This window comes from Zosterops lateralis (assembly GCF_965231275.1).
Source record: "Zosterops lateralis genome assembly, chromosome: 3".
NCBI lineage: Eukaryota > Metazoa > Chordata > Aves > Passeriformes > Zosteropidae > Zosterops > Zosterops lateralis.
This window is the reverse complement of record NC_139764.1, coordinates 2,520,633-2,544,520: the sequence shown is the minus strand read 5'-3', so window position 1 is coordinate 2,544,520 and position 23,888 is coordinate 2,520,633. Positions and strand designations below refer to the sequence as shown.

The window sequence follows — 23,888 nt, the reverse complement described above, 5'->3', positions numbered from 1 at the left end:
AGCATTACAATTCTTAGAGAGTCTTACCTCTGGAATTTACAATGGTATGGATATTGTATGTTAAGTGTGTAACATAAGGCATGGTTAAACACCTCCTAAAAAGACATATCTATATTTACTATTGAAGTCTACAGCTGAAATTATTCTCTATCTTTGACTTGTTTCCAAAAACATTTAATATATTCAATCTTTCCTGTGTTTCTGCTAATAAAGGTTTATCCTGGAAACTGAAGACATGATTTTAAGTTTGAATGTGCTGGTTTGATTTGTGTAGTTTTTGCATTTCACAGTAAAGCTGAGCTTCTGCCCATCACAAGAACATAAACTGCTCGAGTGGGGCTTGTTCTGGCTGGCCAGGGGTGACTGGGTGGTTCTACAGCAGCAATGCTGTCCTTGGCCAGCCTCCCCTCTGAAAGGGATCCCCAAACACCACAGTCCCACTTCTCACTTAGCCAAGACTCTCTTTTCTACTGCCCCTTAGCTCCAGGAGCAGCTTTGGTTTCCTACAGAGCTTTCCATTACCAAGCTTCTGAATTATGTGAGAGGAATTCTGTAAAATGAAGCTAAGAGCATCCTGCCTTTTTTCCTTCTCTACTTTCTCATCTAAATGGTTTAAATGTTATCTGACACCCATTTAAAGTCCCCCCTATTATGCAGGACGTTCAGTGAGTACCACAGAATTGTTCTGCATAGAGACAGTACATTTAATCCTATTGGAATAGCAGCTTTTCCATTAGAAATACTAAATCCAAATACATATATTGTAATCTAACTGCGACTGGTCCCTTTTCTGCAAAAAATTTCATTTGAGGACTAGGAAGTAACACTGGAATTTTTTCCTATTCCAAAGTTGTGTTTGACTTGTCAGACTCCATCTCCCCTGCTAGCAGCCAAAACATCTCCCAGGATGGTTCTGCTCACCACTGTCCTGCCTGGTGCTCTCAGGTACAGCTGTGCTTTTGCTGCTTCCCTCTCCCAGCCTGTACCGGAGTCTCCAGGCAGGGATGATCAGACTGCTTGAAGCAAAGAATTTTGGATTAATCATAAAGCTACCTTTAAAGTTGCATTTTTGTGTCCATTAGAAACTGCCCTCATTTAACCAAGTTATTTGTTTATATGAAAGAAAACCAGGGTGGAATCCCCTCACTAAAATACACCAGAGCTCCAGAGAACAGAGCACAGGGTGATCATTGAGATGGATGTGGTGCTGTGTTATTTGTACTAAAACTGATTCATTTTTTTCTTTTTTTTCCCTGTACATTTGAAGAGTAAGACAAACTATTCATTCAGCCCTTTTATGCACTAAATTAACAATAATATTCACAATGAGTTTGTTAACTGCTAAAATCCTTTGATGTAAAACTCAGAACTTAAGGAGTTAAGTAACAAGTGCTATGAAGTTTTCCACTACACAGAGAAGGAAACTACTGAACTAAGTTTCTACCAAGCAAACAACAGGGTCCATAAAGGGAGATAGGAGAGTTGGGGAATTACAATGTGCATCCACATGTAGGGTTTGCCCTGCAGCTCCACAAACTGCAGTGGGGCTGGCCAATAGTACATACAGGCAATTACCCACAAACCTTTAGTATTTGTGGCAAACAGTTTGCATACATGTAGTTGAGGCTTCGGGGGGTTTTTGGAACTCTTGTTTTCAGAAAAGCTGACTTTCCTTCTCAAGGCACTGTGACTGTTCTCACCTTTTTTGGGTGCTCAGGCTGCTGCCGTGCAGTGTAAAATCTAAATGGCTTCTCTTCCACCTGGAACTGCCTGTGCGTTCCTCGGGTGTGGGGCCTGCTCAGGCAGCTGGAGTGGTCCTCATGCCCCGTGTCTTCCTTCTGCTGTACTGGCTTTGGGGAAGGCCTGGGCAAAGGAGCCTATTGAGGTAAAGACAGCAACTGTGCTGAAAGGAATTCAGTAAGTTCAGAGTTAGCCCAGGTCCTGATCCAGCACTTGAAGGTGCCACGTTTGGGGCAGGTCAGGCACTGCCCTACTGGCACTTATACCCAGGGCTACCGGAGATTCAGGTTCCTGCTTGGAATACTGGAAAGCAGCAAGCATCTGTCAGTTCCTGGAGTTTGTGACAGAGCCCTTGGCTCTTTTCCAACCCTGTTTCTCCTTGCCCACCCCAAGAGACAGACATGGAGCTGATGAACAGGGCTCCTGCAGAGCCCAAATCCTCACCTGCTGCAGCTCTCCCTGGGGATGGTTCCTGCTCCGTGTTTTTGGCTTTTCTTCTCCCAGGGGCTGTGTGTCTGTCAGCCCCACAGGCGCTTTGTTTTTACAGGCAGGTTCTTCACCTTCCGGCTTTTTTCCCTTCTGCTGAGTTGGTTTTGATGGAGGCTTTGGGAGGCGAACCTGGGGTGCATAGCAAGCATTTTGTACACTGAAAAAAAGCGCAGATTTCACACAGGAAAAGAATGATCTTCATATGCATATACCTTAAACAACTGCATCACTTTCTAAACAGGACTTAGAGCAAAACTTCAAGTTTTCACTTAAAAGTTCTGAAAGTGAAAATAAGTGGGTTTACACCTAAAAATGATGAACCATATTTCATCCTTATGAAATTACAGGTTGGTATTCATGCAATTATTTTTTAGTCTGATTAAGCAAGCAGTGACCTGGCTTTCCACCCACTTTCACTCCACTTTCCTTTTGCCCCAACATCAGCAATTTAACTGTAGGGGGAAAGGCTGAAAATATTTATCCAGGCCCAAAAAAACGTGGTAAACAAATTTGGGAATTAATGCAAATAATATTTCATCACCTATCTTTGATGTGCAGTTGGAACCAAGAACCAGGATATAGCCACTGCTGTATTTCTTATGCCACCTCAAGATTCGATTCAGATACTATAACTGGGAGCAATATCCTAAAATCCATAAAATCCTCTTCACATCATCAAGGAGCTGGTGCTAACAGGAGCCTCTGTTACAGGTGTTCACTGCTCTTCAGAAGGGAATTAACCCCAAATCCCCTCATTTCCTGTGTACCAAACTGATACAGGAGGAATCACATCAGCTGGTAGTCAGATCCTGCTCACAAGCAGCAAGTGAGGAGACAGTGGCTTGTTTGCAGTGGCTCCAAGACATTCCAAGGCTGTCTCTTCAATGGGAGAAGTGTTTGGTGAAGAAAAGCAGAGAGGGAAAGGGAATGCTGAGATAAAGTCAGGCCTAGGAACTCTACAGGTAGTGCCACAAAGGGATGCATTGGGAAGAGCCTGACTGTCATCCAGCACTGTCAGGGCTGCAGCATTAAGTGCACCAGGCCACTGAAACACTGCATTTTCTGAAAATAGCAATAAATTCCAAGAGAGTTCAGTTACCTGCCCTCTCTACTTGTATTTGGGTACTCCTTAAATCCTTAGAATAACTCTAAAATTGCAGCTGTTTTGCAGCAAGTGTTTAGAGGAAACTGCCTGGTGTCAGCAGCAGAACCGGCTGAAGGAACACACAGGTGATCCTGGTGTTCTCACCGCTCCAACAAGTGAGACACTTGGCATTACAAATTCCCCTGAGAAAGTGCTGACAAGTGCCAAGATTTAGTAACACCCAGGCCTTCCCTCTGATCCTGTTCCTGGCCATCAAACCCAATCCCACTGAATCGTGCAGCACGGGAATGGTGATAACTGACACTCCTCGGCCAGGGATTTTCCAGGGGGGTGTGACTTGCAAATATCCAGTGCTGCAGCAGCTCCTGCAGCCTGCAAGGCTGGATATTTTATGCCACAGACTGTCAAGTCTTTGACCAGACCTAAGAAGGAAATAGATTTACTATTTAGTGTCTGACTCTGAGAAATCAAAGACTCCTGTGAAACAGAGATGCAGCATGATCAGCTGGAGATCAGTTAACAGCTACCTAATGCTCTGAGCCAGTTCACAAAACAGTGCAAACTCAAAAAAAACTTCTCAAATGAGTGAGGGCACAGTGGTCACCATCACAGCCACACAAGTCCCATCACCAAAATAGCTTTTGGTTTTGTTAAAATTAAAAAAAAAAAAAAAGGGGGTAAAACCAGAAAAGTCAATAAAAGTGCTAAACTAAGTATCTAATTACCAAGATCAAAACCCAGTGCCTTTTCATTAAACATGAACTTTTGTTCTGCCTTCCACAATATGTAAATAGTGCTGACAATTGGTTTGTGAGGCACTTGCTACAATAAAATCTAATTGTATCATGAGAGAAAGGTGACAATCAGGAGATCATGAAAAAATTACATATTCTCACTGGTGGTTAATTAGCCATGCAAAACCCCCTCAAACAGATATTCTCTTCTATTAGGAATGATTACTATGCAGGCCTACAGATGTCAATACCACAGTCATTCAAATACTTCTTTCCCTACTAATTGAAGGTTGTAAAGCTCTGGTGCCAAGGTTTTGCTTTCAAAGAGCTAATTTATGACTAGAAGGATATTTTATGTCTTCAGTTGCAGCAGCTACAAAACTCAGCAAATCAGAACCATCTGTGCACTGATACTTGAATCACCATTCATCTCGCAGCCTATCAGTCACATTAGTTTGCATCCTGCATTCTTGGCTCATGTACACTCGTGATGGTCCAAAGTTCACCAGGAATATTAAAAATGGATGGGACCCTGACCCTGCCTTATTGCACACACCCCAGAGCCCTGCATGGGGCTGCTGCATACAGGCACTTCCACAGGAACAGCGGGACTGACATTTCCCAGCAAAACTGATTGTCACCTCCATCTCTGCTTAGGAGGAACTGGGCTTTATTGACTTAGAGCACTGGAGGAAAAGAGCACAGGAGAGCTGGCACTGGGAAAATCCTGTGCCAGTGTGCACCAACAGTGGAGCTAAAGCCACAGGAACATCTCGTCCACACCAGGGCTGCAGGAGGATAAAGGCAAATGACAAAGAACAGCCTGAAAGCCAGAAAATGAATTAAATGCTGCCACTAATAAAGGTAACTTTGCTTTTAATCTGGGACGAAGGAAAAGCCTGGCATTCAGGCTCATCTTCAAGATGTTAGTGAACAAAGTGCTTGACTTCCCCATTATCCTGAAAGTAAATCATTCTCCACAGGCCTACTGCTTTGAAGTGAGAGCCTGTGGGTCAAAAGGACTCATGGCAGTTCTTCCTCCTTGAGGGCTGACATTCCACTTTTTAGCAAAGCCAGGGAAAACAGGAATTAACAAATATGGTGCATTTAAGGCCGAAGAACTGCTGTGTCAGTCTCATTTTGAGAGCTGTAACTATTTCCTCCTCTCCAAGAGGGAAGGCAACAGGCAGGAGCAGTCAGAAACAATCCCAGAGCTGTGTCACTCACTCTGGACACTTTAGCAGCACAGTGATTCCGTGGGCCCACTGCTGCCATGGAAAATTCCAGAGGGCCGTCATAGCGCATCCCACTTGACTCCAGGCCATCCAGCAGGATTTTCTTCAGCACTTGATACTTTGGCTTCTCAGCATAAGCTAAGCCAGAAACAGAGGCCAGAAACTTGGCTATTTCACCTGTAGAGCAGATTTGACTGTGAATTTCACTGAGTGTAACCCCAGAAGTTCAGAAAGGATCTCATTCCAACATGGATGCCGATCCTCTGCTGCCAAACAAGACAACACAATTTCAGCTGAAGGCATGCTCAAAACACAGAACTGACAATGTCTTTTCTTTTTGGGAGGAGAAAAGGAAAAGACAGACTTAGATAAATAAGACAGACATGAAGTGCTCCATCTCATTATGTTCATGCACTAATTCCCACAGTACTGATAGCTACCCAAGGATAAAAATTAAAGTATTTTATCAACAAGCATTGATAGTTCTGTGTAAAGGAGAAAAGTCTTTGATAGATCACAATATCCCTTTAAATATTAATTACTTTGAACAGTATTATTTTAATCGGCATAAATACTATACTGAGAATAGTATACTATACTGTGCTTTGGAAAAACACAACTTTTTTTTTTTCTTTTACTACTATTGTTTTCTGATTGCATCCCAAAACAGTCGAACAGCAGCAACATTTTTTCCATCAAGTGGTTCAAGAAACAGGGAAACCACTGAATGGGCAGAAATAATGCTAGTAGGAAAAACATATGGGGGGGCTCAAACTTTTCTTTCAGCTGAAGACCCAAGTGTATCCTAAAACTGGAGTGCTACACCAGATATTAGCATCTGGTCAAATCCCAGCAGGAAAGATTTATTAAACATGTATACACATCATGAATAAATTTCACCTAATACACACTGCATTCCAATAATTCCATTGCGAAAGTGCTAGGAAAATAAGGGAATAAATCAAAAATAGATACTGACCTTTGGTGTTTTCCCTGGGTTACTTTTGTATCTCAGGGAAGGAAGAAACAAGACAAGACAAACTGTGCATCCATTTGCTTTTTCAAACTCTGAGCACTGAGCAATAAACCTTTGGTAGACAGTTGCTTACTATTTCTATACTAACAGCTACTTCTGTTTCCAAGACAGTCACTCCTTCCCAACACCTTGGATTACATATGACCAAGATCCCTTATGTCATTCCATGGGATACATCACAGACTGAGAAAGATTCTTTTTTTTCAAAGACTTTGTTCAGTTTGTGTTACTTTCACTTCTTTTCTGCTCCCCCCTCCCAGAGTCAGACATTGCTTAGGAAGAGGCTGTAGAGGCACAGAGTACAGGTGCAAGTACACTTACTGCAGCTGCTTCCAGGAGGATCCCACCTCAGCACTGAATCTGGGAGCTCATCCATAAGTCTGAAACAACACCAGAGTGCAACAGTTTAACGCGCTTTTGGAGCAAGTGATTCCTCATTTGGGATTTGGGAACAAGTCTCAGTTCCAAAGGGAGTGGACCTCCGGGATAGCTAATGATTCACAGGACTGCTTTTAGAACCCAGATCTCCCCACAGCAGCTCCATTTTTAACTCTTTGAACACTGCTGGTTTCACCAAGACCAGGCTGACACCTAAAACTGCATTTTAAGTTTTTCTTTGCACATATTTTAAGCTTTCTAGAAGGATAAACAAAAGCCCTTTGAGGAAAATGGCTTGTTCTGATCTAAGATTGATGATTCCCATTTCTATTTGGGAATTTAAGCAGCAGCTCTTCTCTTCCTTCACACCATTTAGGATCAGGTCCTCTCTGCCATGGAGCATGTGGTTGTGAAAGTCACACCCAGGCACAGCAGGGGCACAAGGGAACAGGGACATCACATCACCTAAAGTCCCACACGCCTCATAAACAGTAGGGCTACAGGTGTCATTTCTGTCCATCCAGAAACAGGAACAGCAAAGAAGCTGCATCAATTCCTAAAAACAGGAACAACACCAGCCCTCATCTTGGGCAGTCCAGCACCCACAGAAAGCTGAAAATTAAGACAGATAAGAGGGATAACCTGGGCAAGATACCTAATTCCAGGAATGCAATTCCTTACAGTAAGAAGATATTTCTGATAAGTGAAATCTGTGTAATTTTCTGAGCCTTTCCTTGAAGCCTCCTTTTGCTCAGCATCCTGGAAACACAAGCCATCCAAGGGTTAACGACAAGGGAAGAATCAGTGGAGCTGCTTGATTGATTAAATTGATCTCCCATTGAATTGTGTAAGTGTTACCTTGCAGGGGGCTGTGTAATGACCAGAGCTTCTAAAGGAGAAATATTAAACATAGCAGAGTGCCCAACATCCCCAAGCTGCAGCCACCCTTCCCTGTGCATTGATATGGGGGATCAGCCAGCCCCAGCAGCCACCTCTGGTGTGACCTGCCCTACTTAAAAGTTTTCTGCCTCCTGCTATTGTGGTGTTACAGCTCTGGGTATCTCCTCTGCTGTGGAGCCTGCTACAGGTACCAGTGCAAATAACACCCTCCAGTCCCAACTGGGAGGGCAGAGGAATAAAACACTGATCCACTGTTGCTCCAGTGAGCTCTAAGTCATGCTGGGAAAAAGGAAAGATTTCCACCGAGCTCCTTAGTGTTTTGGTATTTAATTGTCTGTAATGGCAGTAGGCTTATGTAACATTAAAAACCCACAGAAAAAACCATCTGAAAACAACAGTATCATATAGAAAGTTAAATAAATTGAGTGCACATGTGGAAAAAACCTCCAAGTGATGTTTGTACTACGGTCTCTACAAAGCACCCGTGAAGTTTAATGGAACCACACAACAACCTTCTGTATGTGCACTAAGGCCTCTGCTAATTCATGAATGTTTTCTTGGAAAAAAAAAAGAGTATTGGAAAAATACACAGCAGACAAAATGCCTGTGCACTGTGTACTGGAATCCATCCCCTCCTCACAGCAGCACAGACATAAACATGCAAAGGAGGGTAGACATGCACATAAAGCTCCCATTTTAACTGCTTCCAACATCTCTCTTAATTAAGGAAAATTGTTTTAGCTTTCTCCTAAGGTGCTGTTCTAAAGCATGGAGAGCTGTGTTTCCCAGAGCTGGGAAGCACTGAGGATGCTGCAGGGCTCCGGGCTGGTGTGTCCATGTGTGGGGGGGGGTTTGTCCTTACTTTGTTTTTGCAGTCTGGACAGCTACAGGGTCCTTGATGTTCTGCTCCCAGGGCAGCTTCCCACACAACCACTGCAGCATGCAGTAGCCAAGGATTTCAAGGTCACCTCGTCTGGATGGGGCTAAAATGTGGGAAAGGGGGAGGGGGAAAGAGAAGAGGAAAAAAAATACAATTAAGAATAGGAACCTCTTCTTAGGAAATAGAAAAGACTTTGATTGAACTGGTGCTGATGAAATATGGAGAAGCCAAATGGGCAAAGTGTTTTGTTTGTTCAGCTGTACTAGACCTGAACCACCCCGGCATTTGGCCACAGGCCACAGACAGGCAGTGACTTGTTCCTGCTCAAGTGAGGGTCAGCTTCCTCACCTCCTCCAACTCCATCCTTCCTCAGTCTGGCCTGTCACAGGGACTTGATCCCCATGGCCTCTGACATGATCCAGACAGCCCATAACTGAGTACCAACACTTTCTCAAAGAGCCAAGCAGTAAAACAAAGAAATAAATGTCTGCTGCTAAATTGCTAACACATGTTCCAGGAAGTCCATGGGGTCCACATTGGTCATGCAGGGACTCTGTGAGAACAGACTAAACACTGATGGCCTTTCCTGTTCTCCCGTGGAGCCGTTTGGACTTGGATGCTGGGACAAAACTGCCATCTAGTGTGCACTGGCTCACCAGAGCCTGCTCCCTGCTCCAGCAGTGTCTGTGGAGGTCTGCACAACCCAAAATACACTCGCTGGTTACCAAAGTCCAGGGTGAACTTCCCACTGCTGCTTCCAAAAAGGAAGTTATTTCAGGAACAATTTACTCTCTGCACACCCCAGGCAGACACAAATACAGGAGATGAAATTAAATCAAATGTTAACCCCATCCCTGAGCATCATCTACCCAGAAAAACTGAAGTTAATCTATGGATTGGCTTTTCCTAGAGAAAGAGGGAGGGAAAAAGTGCAATACCAACAGAATTGCTAGTGCTTGCTGCTACCCAGAGGAAACCAAACTTGCTAAAACTGAACAAGCAGGAGCCCTGCAGGATTTCTTTGACTTGCAGCCTACAGTTTGCATGTCAAAACCACATGGAATCTGCAAAACCAGAAACTGCTCGTCGTGATTAAAGACAGACAGATGTAGAAGTTAAATTTATGCTTTTCCAAAATGAATTTGTACTTTCCAAGAAGGAAAGAAAAGTTCAGACTTGTTTGGCACTTTTTATCCAGTGTAAACACCAGTAGCTGAGCACTCTGCTGTTAATCCAGCTGTAAACAGATATCATATTTTATGGGCCTTCATTAAATAAATTCCAGAAAGTCACTCGGTGAACTTATCTTTTAATTTAAGAAGTCATCTGCTAAAAGCCACGGTGCCAACACATCATAACTGTTCCTTGTTCCTGTACACACATTACTGTAAAAGCAGTAGATTAGTTTTTACATATTCCCTATCTTAACTGCTCTTAGGCTGGGGATTATTAAAGGCCCCTGGATCCAACACCACTGAGCCGTCCCTCAGGCATTGTTTATTTTTTGCCCTGGATTCAGCAACGTCCTAACGCAGGACTTGGCTCCCATATTAAAATAAAAACACAATCTCTACCACTTGCTGCTCTGTAGTGATTTCTCTGGCCATAAATCTCCTGATTACTGTGGAACAATTCCATTCACACACATGTGTTCACAACTCCTTTTTCCATTATAGCAATTCCAGATTAGACCCACATAAGCCAGCGTTTTTGACTGCAGATTCTCTAATTTTCACAATGCCTTGCTGGCACCTGTTTGTGGGAGAGAGGCTACAGGAAGTGGCCTTTTGAGGAAAACTGTCAGAATTCCAGTGGACAGCTTTTTTCCACAGGGAAAATTCATTGATGTGCATCTATAAATAACAGCAAACCAATCAGATTTCAGAAGTTACCCCAAGATAAGTATTTTTTCTGACAAAACAGTCCCAGAGATTAAAGTTTCTTTGCAGCTTGGCCATGACTGATGACCTTCCCTCTCACCTGCATCTCCTGGGACAAAGCCATGACAAACCAAGAGCCTTGGCTGACAACTGCCCAGTCACAGCAGGCACAAAAAGCTACGTGGAGCTAAAGCAGCCCTGCCCAGCAGTAACAGGAAATGTTTCATAGGACACAGGGACTCCCCTATCCCTTCATCTCCCAAGCCACCACAAGTGCAGCTGCTAAATACAGACATTTACATGGCTTTTTTGTAGAACCACGTGAAAATGTCAGCATTTGATTCTTTGGCTGGACTTGCTTATTTCTCTCTGCTCCATATAAGCTAAATCCCTCAACCTTTTAAACCATTTAGATTCTTGTTAAAAAGTAATTGATTAATCTTTAACGAGCTAGTATTATCTATGGACAATGGAATTATTAAATTTTCATGTCAAACAGAGCACTAATAGATAAATTTCAATGATATGTTTACTTGCAAAAAATAAATCTGCTCACACATTTGAAGATTACAGGAATTCTTGATAAACATCAACAGAGAGAAATCAATCTGCCTTCACTTTAAATATGACAGCCAGGTGAAAATAAAACAATTCTGCTTGATAACTCGTCACAGTTACAAGAGTGTACATTCCAACCAGTACTTATTTAAATCAAATTCTTACTTCTTCTCTGCTAAAAAACTTGCTGGTTTTTTTTTCCTTCTTTTTTAAGAGATGTTTGATTTCTGCTTTTCTACTCACAGGATTTTTTAACTATTATTATTTAATCTCATGTGAAGTACTATTTAATGGGAACATATTGGTGGTATTTTATTTCCCAATGTCTTCACAGTTTAATTTTTTAATTTGGAGATTCAAGGTGTGATTCTGTTCTCAGTCCTACCAAGATAAATCAGGAACAACTCCACTAAAGTTGATGAACTCACAACCATATCAATAAAATCAGAGTTTTAAATATGCCACAAATATCCAATAACTCAGAATAACTGATGCAATCCACCTTAGAAGAAAAATAGATGATGTATCTCTGTACATTGAATTTGGCAGCTATCTCCACTCTAATGTATATTCAGATTATTATTTCCAAAGAGATCAGGGATATCACAACAGCCTCAATATGCTCTCAAAACTCCACTGCTCCCAAGAACTCCTCTGAAACAGAAGTAAAAATGGGAGGTTTCTCTATGGCCTCTGTTTAGCTGATTTTCTCCAGTCTTTTGTAAAGATCTAAGAAGTGACAAATGAAATATTCTCTAATTTTTAATTAGCACTGTTACATGATAATTTCACTATTAGTGATTTTTTAGATTGGAAGCTGTTTGTAAACAGGATCATCTTGGTTGCTCATATTGCATGGATGTGCAGTGGCCTCTCCCATTCCCACTGGCATTACAGAAAACGAATTTATGGTAACCCACACCACAGCCAGTAATGCAAAACCCCATAAAGGAAAGGAGGGTTAACATGACCATGGTGAAATACAATTATGATAAAAAAAATGTATCATCACAAAGTGATATAACTTAAAAACCAGACAAATACAAGACTTGCCAAAAATCAGTGCCTCTATTAAGGGTAGGAGAAATGAAAAGACAATGAAAAGCCTGAGGAGCTCCCTGCAGCAGGACAATGACCAATGGAATAGTGGCTGGCTCCACAGAAGAGGTTAGAGAAGTACACAAAGTTAATGATACATCTTAGTGCTTGGAGGCCATTCCACAGAGTTCTCCAGCCTCAGACAGGGCAAATGCCAGCCAGGAACCATCTCTGCTCTCCTCATGCCCAGGGCTGCACCACTTCCTTGGCACATTGCTCAAACACTCCCTGATAATAACCAGCACCACGGATTGCTGTAGAGAAAAATCCATGGCATCACCACAGCTGGAGTGCAACTCTTCCAGAGAGCCCAGCCTGTGACATGGCAGAGAGGGACACTTCCTGTGCCAGCCGTGCTCTCTCTCCTAAACTGGGATCCTGCAGATACACCCTCTATGGGCTCACAGGCATGCAAAACACAGCAGAGCTGCCAGGAGGGAATCAGCAGGACTGGTGGAATGGGATGTGCTGAAAGAGGGTTGGGATCCTGCTTTGGTGGGGAGAAGTTTATGGCATGGGAAGGCTGGAAGGTGCAAGGGAATGTCACCATGAGTTCGGGGTGGGAGGTGAAATGGTGGTGGCAGGAGATGCCGGTACCTGGTCGGAAGCAAAGCATTCCAAGTTTGCAGTGAGGTCTACATGTGGCAGGAGAGGGGGGACAGGAAGTTTTATTCTTCTTTCACATCTGCGTAGCAGAAGAAAAGAATCACAAAGGTAAGAAGAGCCTGACAAGTAGGGGTGGGCAAGCAGCCGAGATTCATTACCTTTCTGAATTCCTGGTATAGAGAACAACAGCCAAAGTTAAACAGCCCATTCCCAGGCACAGTCCTCAGATGTGACAAAATTGTAAATGCTTCTCATCTTATTTTTGCTGCTTCTGAACATTCCTGGCAACTTCCAGAGGTGGCTGTAGAAGTCAATCCAATCTTTTCCTTGCTAGTGACTCTTTCTTTCACTTTACAACCACCTCCTGCTCCCTCCTCTGCTGGGCACACATTTCTAATCCAACTCTCAGGAATTAAACCATCTTTTTATTTATTTCCCACTGCAAAGTTCCACCCATTTTTTTGCCAGACTGGTTATATTTTCCTTTTATTATTTAGGATTTACAGTTTGTCCTGTACACAGTTTTTGGGAAACACATATCAAACTGCAGCAGATCAATAATTCATTTGACCAACAAAAAAAAAAAAAAAATCCCACAGGCTCCCTCTGAATCCTAACTATGCATGGACAGATGCCAAATCAACCTCTCGATCCAGAGCCATTAAGAGCTCTGTTCTCTGGAAACAGGCTCCTAAATAATGTGTTTCCAGGCATAGATGTTTATATTCCTGCACATCCTTCCACACAATTTGCACCCTGCACATATTTTAGTCAGTAGAACAGAAAAATGGTCAAGCACTGAGCTGTGTTTTTAACAGCACAGAGCAGCTCTGCCAGAGCAGTGGGGAAAAGCAGCACAAAGGCTGCAGGGCCTTCCCTGCCCTCAGCCCAGCAGTGGCACTGCCCTGGACAAACCCGGTGTCCCAGGTTTGATGGACACACACCACAACAGCCTCGTGTGAGGGGCACAGAGAAGCTTGTCCCGTGTCCCCACTCCTCCGGGAAGCAGCTTTTACTACTGCAGATGTGCACATTAGTCCCACACAGACTTCAGTGGGGTCTCTACTGGTGCAAGAGGTGGCAACACAGCTCAGAGTCACCGTGAAACGCTGGGAGAAGGGAGAGGACTTAGCCTGGAATTGATGGCAAACACAAATATATGCTGGAGGGAATTCAGCATAGACACTTCATACTCTTATGTTCATCAATGATAGCAAATTAAAACTGGGCTTATGCACTCAATGCACAGGACTGGAGTATTTAAAAGAACCTCAATATGTTAAGTGCAGTAAATCTCCAGAGATATTAGGTATTGACTGCATGCCTGAGTGAGGAGAAAATCTACAAAAATCCATTGGAGGCATTGATCCAAATATTACTTTTTAACACTAACTATGTAACAATTTTTTAAATGTACACTGAGTACAGATATAATTCTCCTTAATTATCAATCAACAAACCAAAATGCAATACTGTTTATACAGGCTGGTCTTTAAAAATGAATACAGTGAGTACACTCCAATGAGATGCTAAAACCAATGATGCACATGTGCCCTGAGAAATCTGCATCAGAATTAAAAGGGTTCCAATTTCAAATACCAACACACTGATTGGCATGGGATCCTGCCACAAATCCAGGAATGTCAAAGGTGTGGGTTAGATCCTGTGGTAGAGGCCAGGCTGGGCCCTACTTGGTTCCAGGAGAACTCCCAACACAGCTCGAGGATGCAGCTGCCATGGGAACAGCACATCCCACTCTGCCTTACCAGAGGCTGTCACAAGAACACAGACCAATCCCACCACCCCAAAGTGTTTCCCTGCAGTGGCCACTGACAGGAACCTTTCTGGATCTCAGTGGACTGCAGAACTCTACACCTGGTGAGCTCCACAGAGATCCTGGGGAATAACCCAGCACACAGCTGGGTTAAATCCTCAATTCAACCACAGAAACTCCAGCGTTGACTTAAATTACTGGGAAGGGAAGGCATTTGACTGGCTCTGTGCAAAGAGGGTATCAGCTCCAAGCATTGCCAAGAGGCACTTTTGAAAGTTACAAATTCCTAATTTTGTTAAAGCTTCAGCATGTCCCTCAAATCACTCCATGTATTCAGTAGCTGCTTCATGAGCAAGTCAAAATGTTCTCATTTGTCTGGCTCAATGCAGCCACTGATGTTGCTCAGGGGGGCTGAGATATTTATGTTGCTACACACATGCAGGAAATGCCCTCTGGAAAGGACCTCATTTATATAAAATAGCATTTAAAAATTAGAATGATAATCCTGGAGCACTGAAATAACAAAGTACTCCACTCTGAAAGGCTGGGTGGCACCAGAATGAAGGCTGTCTCCACCTTCCATTTGCCAACAGTCTTTAAAGACCTTTCAGAACATCCCACCTCACTTTGCACAGGAGACTCCACCACAAGTGGGGAATCCAGGAGATTGTTGAGCAAAGAAGCCCTTTGCTCCAGCTGCTGGAAGTCTTTCACATCCTGAGACATCTCTGTGTCTCTCAGCCTCACACCAGGAGAGCAGGGAAACCCACTGCTGCATTTTGCCAGCTGAACCCATGCAATCTCCAACAGAAGTTGCTGCAGATTTTCCCTGGGTTGTTGAGAGCTCTGCTGCAAATGGGAAACTCTGGCACTTTGACCTCGATGGATCCAGGCTGTTTATTGTGGTTTAACCCCAGCCACCACAATTTAAGTACCACACAGCTATTCACCCCCTGCCCCTCTCTGGAGCGACAGGAAGGAGAATCAGGGAAAAAAAGCTAAAATCCATGGGTTGAGACAACAACAGTTTAATACTTGAAATAAAAATTTAAAAAGAATAATAATGAAAAAGAAGGTAAAGAAAGGAACAAACCCCCTGACAGATGCACAACTGCTCAGCACCACCTGAGCAGTGACTGGCCCCTCCTGGCCAACCCCCTCAGTTTATCCACTGCCCCTGTTATCCCAGGGTATGGAATATCCCTCTGGCCCTGCTCCCTCACAGCTCCTTGTGCAGCTCCTCACTGCCAGAGCACGGGGAACTCATCAGCCCTTGACTGAAGGTGAGCCCTGCTCAGCAACAACTAAACCATCCCTGTGCTATCGATGTCCTTCTCATCCTGAATCCAAACCACAGCACTGCACCAGCTACCGGGATGAAAATTAACTCTGTCCCAGACAAAAGCAGGACACCATCACAGGGTCAGAGCTGGCATTCCATGTGGAAAGTTTAAATGCTCTGCAACATACCACATCCCCCATCATGTTCTGCAGTCTCTTCCAGCAGGAGCACCAGAAAAATCTGTGGATTTTCTGTTTGCAGCTATCAAGCAAACACTTTTCCAGTGTAAGAGGAGAGTAAACTTCCTCAACCTATCTTTCCGAGTAATTTGTTTTGTGGAGTTGTCTGGTTTTAACCAATTCCATTGTGACTTTAGCTCTTTGAGGAGGTTATCTAAGACACAGGTTGCAAAACTTACTCATGCTTCCTCTGCACATCTTTTGTCACACAAGTCTGTAAATTTTCCCTGCACTTTCAAATAAAAGGAAATATCTGTCCTGTAGTCACATTCCCATCCACAAACACTACCAAACTGGCAGCTGTAACTATCCAACACCAAATCCCAAATATTCCAGCTTCCACCTACTCTTCAAGGAGCATCCACATCAAATACCAGTGCACAGTCACACCATTCACACAACCAGGTAAAGCAGGCAGAGTCAGGTCTCCAGAAAACACTCTGCATGCTTGGAAAGGCCAGAAGAGTCCAAAACAGATGCTCTCCTCACCACAAAATATTTTCTAGCAGGTGAAATGGTGCAGTTTTCTTAGCAGGAAATACTTGCCAGTCTTATTTCATTTTTCCTGATGACCAGAGTCAAACGACTGCAGGTTTTAACAGCTCCAGCAAATTATCAAGACCCTCTACATTACATGGTCAATGGTCCTTTTAATAGAAAAAGCAATAATATACAGTTGTTTGTGCCAAGTGAAACTTGTTAGAAAGTATTAGTTTAAGGTAACAGTTCAGCAGCTATTAACAAGCACAAATTCCTGCAGTTATCACTGGTGGCACTGATGCTCACCAAGCTGGCAGCAGCAAACCACCATCCCTCCTGCTCGAGTTGATCTTGGGGGTGAAGGAGGGGAAAGGGGAAATTAAAGTTAGCAAAAACACTCTTTTGTAGCAAGAGTCAAAGTTTTTCAATAATCACCATTTTTTTCCACCAGCATAACATTGACTTTTTGTCTTGCTGACATAGCAACTAAGAAAGTTGTGTTGCATTGACCATATTGATTGTGAACAATGCAGTCATCAGTGGGACTTTACACCATATATTTTCAATATTGACCTCCCAGTCCCTTTTCCATGGCTCTATGGGTCTGCTATTGGATTTGGACTGCAGTGTAATAAACAGCTAAGGTTTAATTAATGGTAAATGAATACAAGACATAGGTTATGACTTTAACTAATTAGGGAATTGTTGAATTAAGTCTGCCTTGGAATGCAAGGCAGTACAATCAATATCCAATAAAAGGACTATGTATGTAATTTACCTGCAAATGTGTTTCCAATACCATCAAAGTGAGTTTAAATAAGTAAGATATATGAAAGGCTACTGGAAAAAGATTTCAAAAAGTTAACACTTTATGGCTTCAAAAAAGGTTTTTCTCCTTGCAGAAGTAATGTCATCTTGAAATACCCTCCCATAAGACAGATGGTGACACTCAGACACAGCTCTCCCTAAAGGACAGTGCAGACTCCAAACCCTTTTCCTTGACAATGCAGCATTAGCAAATCCTGCCTCTGCAGGGTGCAGCAAGCACAAACCAGTCCTCCCAACATGCACCAATTAAGTTTGATGTTGAGCTCTCCTCCGGGCTCTCCTGGGCTGCTCCAGTGCTGTGTGTGCAGAGCCTCCCAGGGCTCCTCCTGCTGCCGATTCCCCCAGCCCTGGGGAAGCATTCCCAGGCACAGAGGAGGTCACCACACGAGGGGCTGAGCAGTCCCCAACACCGTTTCTCCTGTGTGCAGCAGCTCCCACAGCCTGATGACTCATTTGAAATATAAAAAAAAGAAACCTACCTACTCCCTTGTGGGCATCTATGCTGGTAAACTCTATTGTCCCATTATGGCCCTTCCTAGGATTTTCCTGATACTGTTTGTGGTTCCCATTGGGACAATATCTGTAGGAAAGTCCATAATCTGCAAGATAAACCTGGAAGACATGAACAGACAAATGAATAATGCTTTTGTCCTTTGAAAGTATAACCTTTATAATTAAGTCTTAAGAAACTGATAGGTTAAGGACAGCCTTAGATCTAAATTTTATTAAACCAAATGGTGCCTCAGGATAAAATATGTACAGCTGGGGGCTATAACAGCTGCCCTCTCCATTTAAATCCTTCCACTACTATACTCTTATCTTATTTCAGAGCCAAGCAGGATTTCAGTCATTTTATTTTGTTCCTGAGCTCTCTGCTCTCCAGGTGGGCATCCAGACACCATAAACTGCAATATGCCTTTTATGAAGCCTCACGTTGCTTATAGGACCCCTTCCTCCCCTGACTTCAGCAGGCACACACACTTCCCCCTGTTTGGATTTTCCAGCAGCTGAGACTCTTCAAATTCAACTCTACTGCAGAGGAAGAGGCAGCAGCTTCTCCTAGCTGGACTGGACATGGGGCTCCAGTGCCCAAGGATGTGGCCACTGGTCCAAATGTAACCCCGCCCTTTGGAATGCCACCGTCACTAACTTTCCACATAAGCTATTGAAAGTGTAGGCTAAAACAAGGCAAAGCAAACCAGCCCTCCCCAACCCAGAAAGCACCACTCCTGAATTTAGAATGCATTTTAAAAAGCCACAGAACCAAGCTCACTCACAGTTATTCTGAAGCAAATGCATGGAGTTAAATCAAGGTAAGTGAAAAAATATTGAGCCCAAATTGTGTACACTGCAATAGTGCCACATTCACCATTCCATCCACAGATTTTTGGGGCAAAAGGTGAAAATCATCTGAAGGCACAGAGATAATTTCTACTAGATCTTATTATATGATAAACAAAAACATTGTATTCGAAGCTTAGTTTAGTTTCCTCTTTAGCTACAAAACAGTTTATCCTAAAAAAGTCTAAAATAAACTTTTCTGGCACTCGCTATTTAGTTAAATCACTCCTGGTAAAGGCTAAAACAAACAAACAAAAAAAGCCTCAAGAAAACTTAACGCATAACTTCGTAGCACATTCTGTTGAATTACTGATTCCTGTTTGTGCTCCAGGCAGCCTCAAATCCTGGGATATCTGGTTTCTTGGTTTTACTGTTTCTGCTGCAGGATCTGAGCTTATCTGGAGCATGTAAGCTGGGCTGCAGTGCTCACTCTTCCTGCAGGGGGGTGGCTTTTATCGACAATGTTTCTCACCTGACAGCCCAACCAAACTGGGATACAAGATTAAAGACCAGAGGCATGGATGGCTACAAAAATCTGGGACAGGGCATCAGCTTGGTTGGGCTGACTGATCTGATTTTCTCCTCCATATTCCTGATGCTCTGGTGCTGCCTTAACTGAGCACAGTCAGGGAACTCGCTCAAACTACCCTAAACACCAAGTTCTGTGAGTCTTCTGCATCCTTTGTGGGCTGGGAAGGAGAGAGGAGCCTACAAGGGGCGATTATTCCCAGACTCAGTGGTGTGCTTAGGATTTTGCTTGACTACAGGCTTCTGACATGGACAAGAAGGTAAAATACCTTTAAAAATTAGGACTATGCCTTACATTAAAATAAGATGTCAACTGTTAGGAAAGAAAATACACCTACAGCACCTCTGGCAGCTCTCTGGTTTGGGTTGGGCACGCCAGCTGATGTGATAGAGACTCCCATGGGACCAGCCTTAGTGATCTTTCAAACTGTATCAACAACAGGCCACCCAGAAAGCAGCCACAAATATTTGCTAGTCAAATTTGAAGTATGTAAAAAAACCCCCTCACTTATTCTATCACAGTAACTACATACTTTTTTATTTTTAAAGGTAGCTCCATTAACATAGTGCATTTTTAACAAACAGATTTACTTAAAATATCTTCAGTAGCTGTATCAGCAGAGCAGTTTTCAATTTATACTGAAAACCTCCTAGAAGTGAGAAGTAACTTTTAAGTTATCCTGCACTGACTGATGATAGAAAGACCTGGAAATAAAGAAGCAACTGCTTCTTAAAGCCACTCTCATGCAGAGTGATCCTGATGTTTGATCACAGCAGTTCTCCTCAAAAGTTGGCCATGAGTTGTACCAGTTCACCTTGTTTCTAGTTGGGCCATTTATCACTTCCATGATTTTCACATCAAATTTTTTCCACAAATACGGCAGCCTCTCAAGGCAAAGCCTCTTGGCCACCAACAAAAATCAATCCCCTTCAGCTTGTACAAAACCAGCAAGGCACTGTTACAACCTTGCCACAACCATTATCAGAATGACTGTGTTATTTTAAATGACCATCAATTTCATTTCATCAATTCTCATTATAACCCTTTCATCATTAAAAAGATATATAGTTCTTTATAGCTAGTTTTCACTTTTTGATAATGTAATACTGCATGCCCTTCCAAATTTGCTCAGAACATGGTAGAGGTAGCTCATTTAGAGTTTACAGTTGTTGTGATTTTTTAAGGGTATAGGGAAAGGAAAAAGCAGATGACTATTAAGGAATACTGAGAAAACTTAAAGCAGTTTTAGTGTGTGTTTCAATAACAAATATTTTCGATCTGCATTCTTTTTTTTGGGAATTAAAAAAACCAAATAAGAACAAAAAAAGAACAAAACAGCAAAGCAATCAAGACAAGCAAGACACTGGAATAAGAAAAGGTATCATGGATGCTGAACGTGCAGCAGGGACATAAGCCCAGAACAGCTGGGTTTAGCTGGGGTACAGTGTACACTCCTTCCCACTCACTTACTTATTTTAACTCTTGTTTTTGTTCAGGTTTCTCTCCTTTACACATCCCAGTCTGCACCAGGCTCTGCAGTGCTTAGCATGGTCTGTTATTAAGAGCTTTTTGTTACAAACTATGAGCTAGTTTTCTAAAGTCTTCACCTTTAATTTCATGCACACGTAAACGTGCCCATCTTGGTCAAGTGAATTATCACAGGCACAAATAATTATTTGTGAGCACAAGCAGCCAGCCACAGTTTCAGCCATCCTCTGGCCCTTTTTGTGCACGACTCCCTCACAGTGCTTGATGTCTGAAGTGCTAAATATCTGCTAAACATACACAATTCTTACAACTTGTACACGGGATGATATTTAATTGCACTGAGCTGGGTGGTTAATAGCCTGGCCCTTCGGATTCTCTTGGTATTCCCTTTATCTGGAAGGACAGAGCAGGAGATTTATTGCTGGAAGGATGGTAGTACAGTGATTTTCCCTGTGTTTCCATTCCTAGGTTTACATCATGCCTGTAAATAATTAAGTAGATACCTACTAACAAGAGGCAGATTGGTTGCTAATGGTCAGAGTGCTGTCAGGTCCAGTTAGACAGTGGACTACAAAAAGGGTAAAAGCAGACTGAGGCCAATTTTGGGACAGGAAGTGTGAAGTTTCTGATTAGGACAGAAAGAACATCTTTCACAAACAAATGCCAAGGAAGGAGGAAAGCAGGTTACCAACAGAGAGAGGGGAAGGGGCACAGGGCATCCCTGCCCTGAAGGAGAACAGAAAGGATTTGATTTTTTTCTCAATTCATCTGCACTTTAGCAAGTCTGTACCAGTGGGCTAAAAAGCAGGAATCACAACAATTCACCTCACAATGAAAAACAGCTTGATGTCAGAATTGCTTTCATGCAACTTTCTCCCGTAAGATCAATGCATGATTTCTGTATCTTCCGAAACAATTTTGTATTCTTCTGATAATCAAGTCAGAGTTCTATAATGCAACTGTCTTGTCTAAGAATCACTTAAAATCAGGACTGAGGTGTAAATGCCATTAAAATTGACAGCTTTTAAACCCAAACAGACTTGAGTCTGCAACACTGCAACATGTCTGCCCATATAATCCATGGAGAAAAGACACAAGGTAGTTGTCTGCAAGAGGTGCTCTTCCAAACCTTATTTATTTAAAATGCACATTTTAAGCTCTTGTCTGGTGACCACATTTGTCCCTCTTAATAGTTCATCATAGAGATGAATGGATTTGAATTTCTTTCAGAGTCTCTATTAATGCTGCTCGTTCTGCTTTATCACACAAACAGTCAGGACCACGCACTAAATTATCTTTAACTCTCCACAGCCCTGAGACTGTGCTTTACCTGTAATTTATAGGTCTGATCACTTGAAGTTTCCTTTGAGGCCTGTGTGAGATTCATGGGCTGTGCACTTCCCTCAGTCCATCACTGCAGGCCTGTGCTCAGAGCCATTGACTGCAGCATTGATCCTGTGACCTGTAACTCGGGAATGGCCCCGCTGCTTCCTGCCGAGCACATCTGCAGCTCTTTGAGGTCACTCCACTGGGAGCCTCTCCCCATTTCCAGCCATCATTTGGAGGTCACATAGTGACAGCACCTTTACTTTATTTGTTTCTCTGCCCTGCCACAGAAAGTGGGGGATAACAGTATGGATTTCACACGGCCTTTCAGAAAGGGGACTCGTTTATTGGCTGTGGTGTGAATTCACCAAGTTAGCTCACAGAAGAGAGTCAGAGAGCCTAACACAGGAAAACTGCATTTTTTTCTGTCATTTAGTAACTGTTGACATGTATTCTTACATGCAAATTTGTCCCTGACTTCCTGCAGTGACAAAAAAAGATAAAATTCAGTATGAAGGTGCATCTGCTTCTTCAAACAGAGATTTATCTCTCTTTACCAAAACAGAATATGAAATTATATTTTGGGTAGAGATATATATTATTTTTAAGAGATGAGTTTTGGTTTCTTTTAATTTATTTTTTTTTAGTTCTAGAATATTTACAATTTATTTTCTGTTAAAATCCTAGACCCTACAGAGAGAAATAACCCACTGACAATAAATTCTTGAAAAACCTCACCACAGAAATTGTTAGGTCAGGCAGTTTTATTATGCCAACTCCCACTGGAGCTACAGAAGCCCCTGGGCCTGCTATTCCTGAGTTGGAGTTTGCCACAGCCTAGATGCTCTCACTCCCTATTTATGAGATTAGGTTGATCATTTTACCTTAAACAAAAACAAAACCAAAAAAAACCAAAAAAAAAAAAAAAAAAAAAAAAAAAAAAAAAAAAAAAAAAAAAAACCAAGACCAAGGCAATTGAGTTATTCACTGTGTTGGCAGAGACAAAAAGGCAGCACAAACACTTCATACATACAGGAATGAAAGTTTAATTCATGCCAGAGAAATACAAGCAAATTAGAAATTCTGCCCCATTAGCACTTCTGAACTAGAATGGGAACATTTTAAAATGTCTTAAAAGAATAATTATGGAAGAGAATAAAAGTGGAAGAGAAATTTTGTTGAAACGTAATTCTACAGCAAACCTCCCGCCAGTGATGGATACTTTGTACATTCTGAATTAGGAGCTACTCAAACTGGAGCATCTACTGATTTCTTTTATTTAATAAATAAAAAACCCTAAAACCTCTGTCCAGTAACTCACAAGTACCTCATTTTTAACCTGCCACTGAATTTACTATCATTAAAGCAAATTACAAGTACAGCACAATCTCCACACAAATAATACACAAAACAAATCAGAAAATCACCCAGCAATCTGCCCAATTCCAAGTCAGCTCCAAGCCTTAACATTTTATGATTACTCTAAGTGGACACTTCCAAAGTGATTGCAATGTGAAAAAACAACAGCATTTCTTGCTGTCATAAAAATACACAATAGGCAAAACAAAAGAAAAATAATTTGGATTATGCTAATGGTTGCAGATCGTTGTGGCTCTAAAGAGCCTCCTCCTCTGGATTCAGCAGAACACCCACCATAAACTGTCATTATGCACTGGCTGCTCCCACTGGATAAACCCTGGGTTGTCTTAAACACCCATGCTGCTTTTCAAATGATGTCTTTCAAAAAGCTGACAAGTTAAATTTGACTCAGCCATTTAACTTGAAGAACTTAACTTTTAAAAAGACCAGATATACTCAAATGGTTCACCTCCAATGGCAGTGAGCTGCTTTGCAAGATCTGTTTCTTTACCATGGCAGCAGAGAAATTGAAAGAAGTATTGCTTACAGCCAATTGTATTTAAGTGAAGTTGGAGATGTCCTTTTTTCCTAAACAATTTTTTT

The 23,888-nt window shown here is 42.3% G+C and overlaps 1 protein-coding gene across 5 annotated transcripts in view; it reads right to left on the bottom strand.

Moving 5' to 3' along the window:
* Window positions 1–23,888, bottom strand: part of VRK2 (VRK serine/threonine kinase 2) — a 36,735-nt gene that overhangs the window by 583 nt on the left and 12,264 nt on the right. For 3 of the 5 annotated variants that reach the window (XM_083856322.1, XM_083856326.1, XM_083856323.1), the window contains 6 exons: window positions 17,722–17,854; window positions 8,480–8,600; window positions 6,661–6,719; window positions 5,296–5,480; window positions 2,185–2,358; window positions 1,701–1,877 (listed from right to left, as the gene is read on the bottom strand). In XM_083856322.1, coding sequence (XP_083712448.1) covers window positions 1,701–1,877; window positions 2,185–2,358; window positions 5,296–5,480; window positions 6,661–6,719; window positions 8,480–8,600; window positions 17,722–17,854 — 849 coding nt within the window. Of the gene's footprint in view, window positions 1–3; window positions 1,017–1,700; window positions 1,904–2,184; window positions 2,359–5,295; window positions 5,481–6,660; window positions 6,720–8,479; window positions 8,601–17,721; window positions 17,855–23,888 lie in introns of those variants that run through there. The other 2 variants (XM_083856324.1, XM_083856325.1) reach the window with 2 other exon arrangements.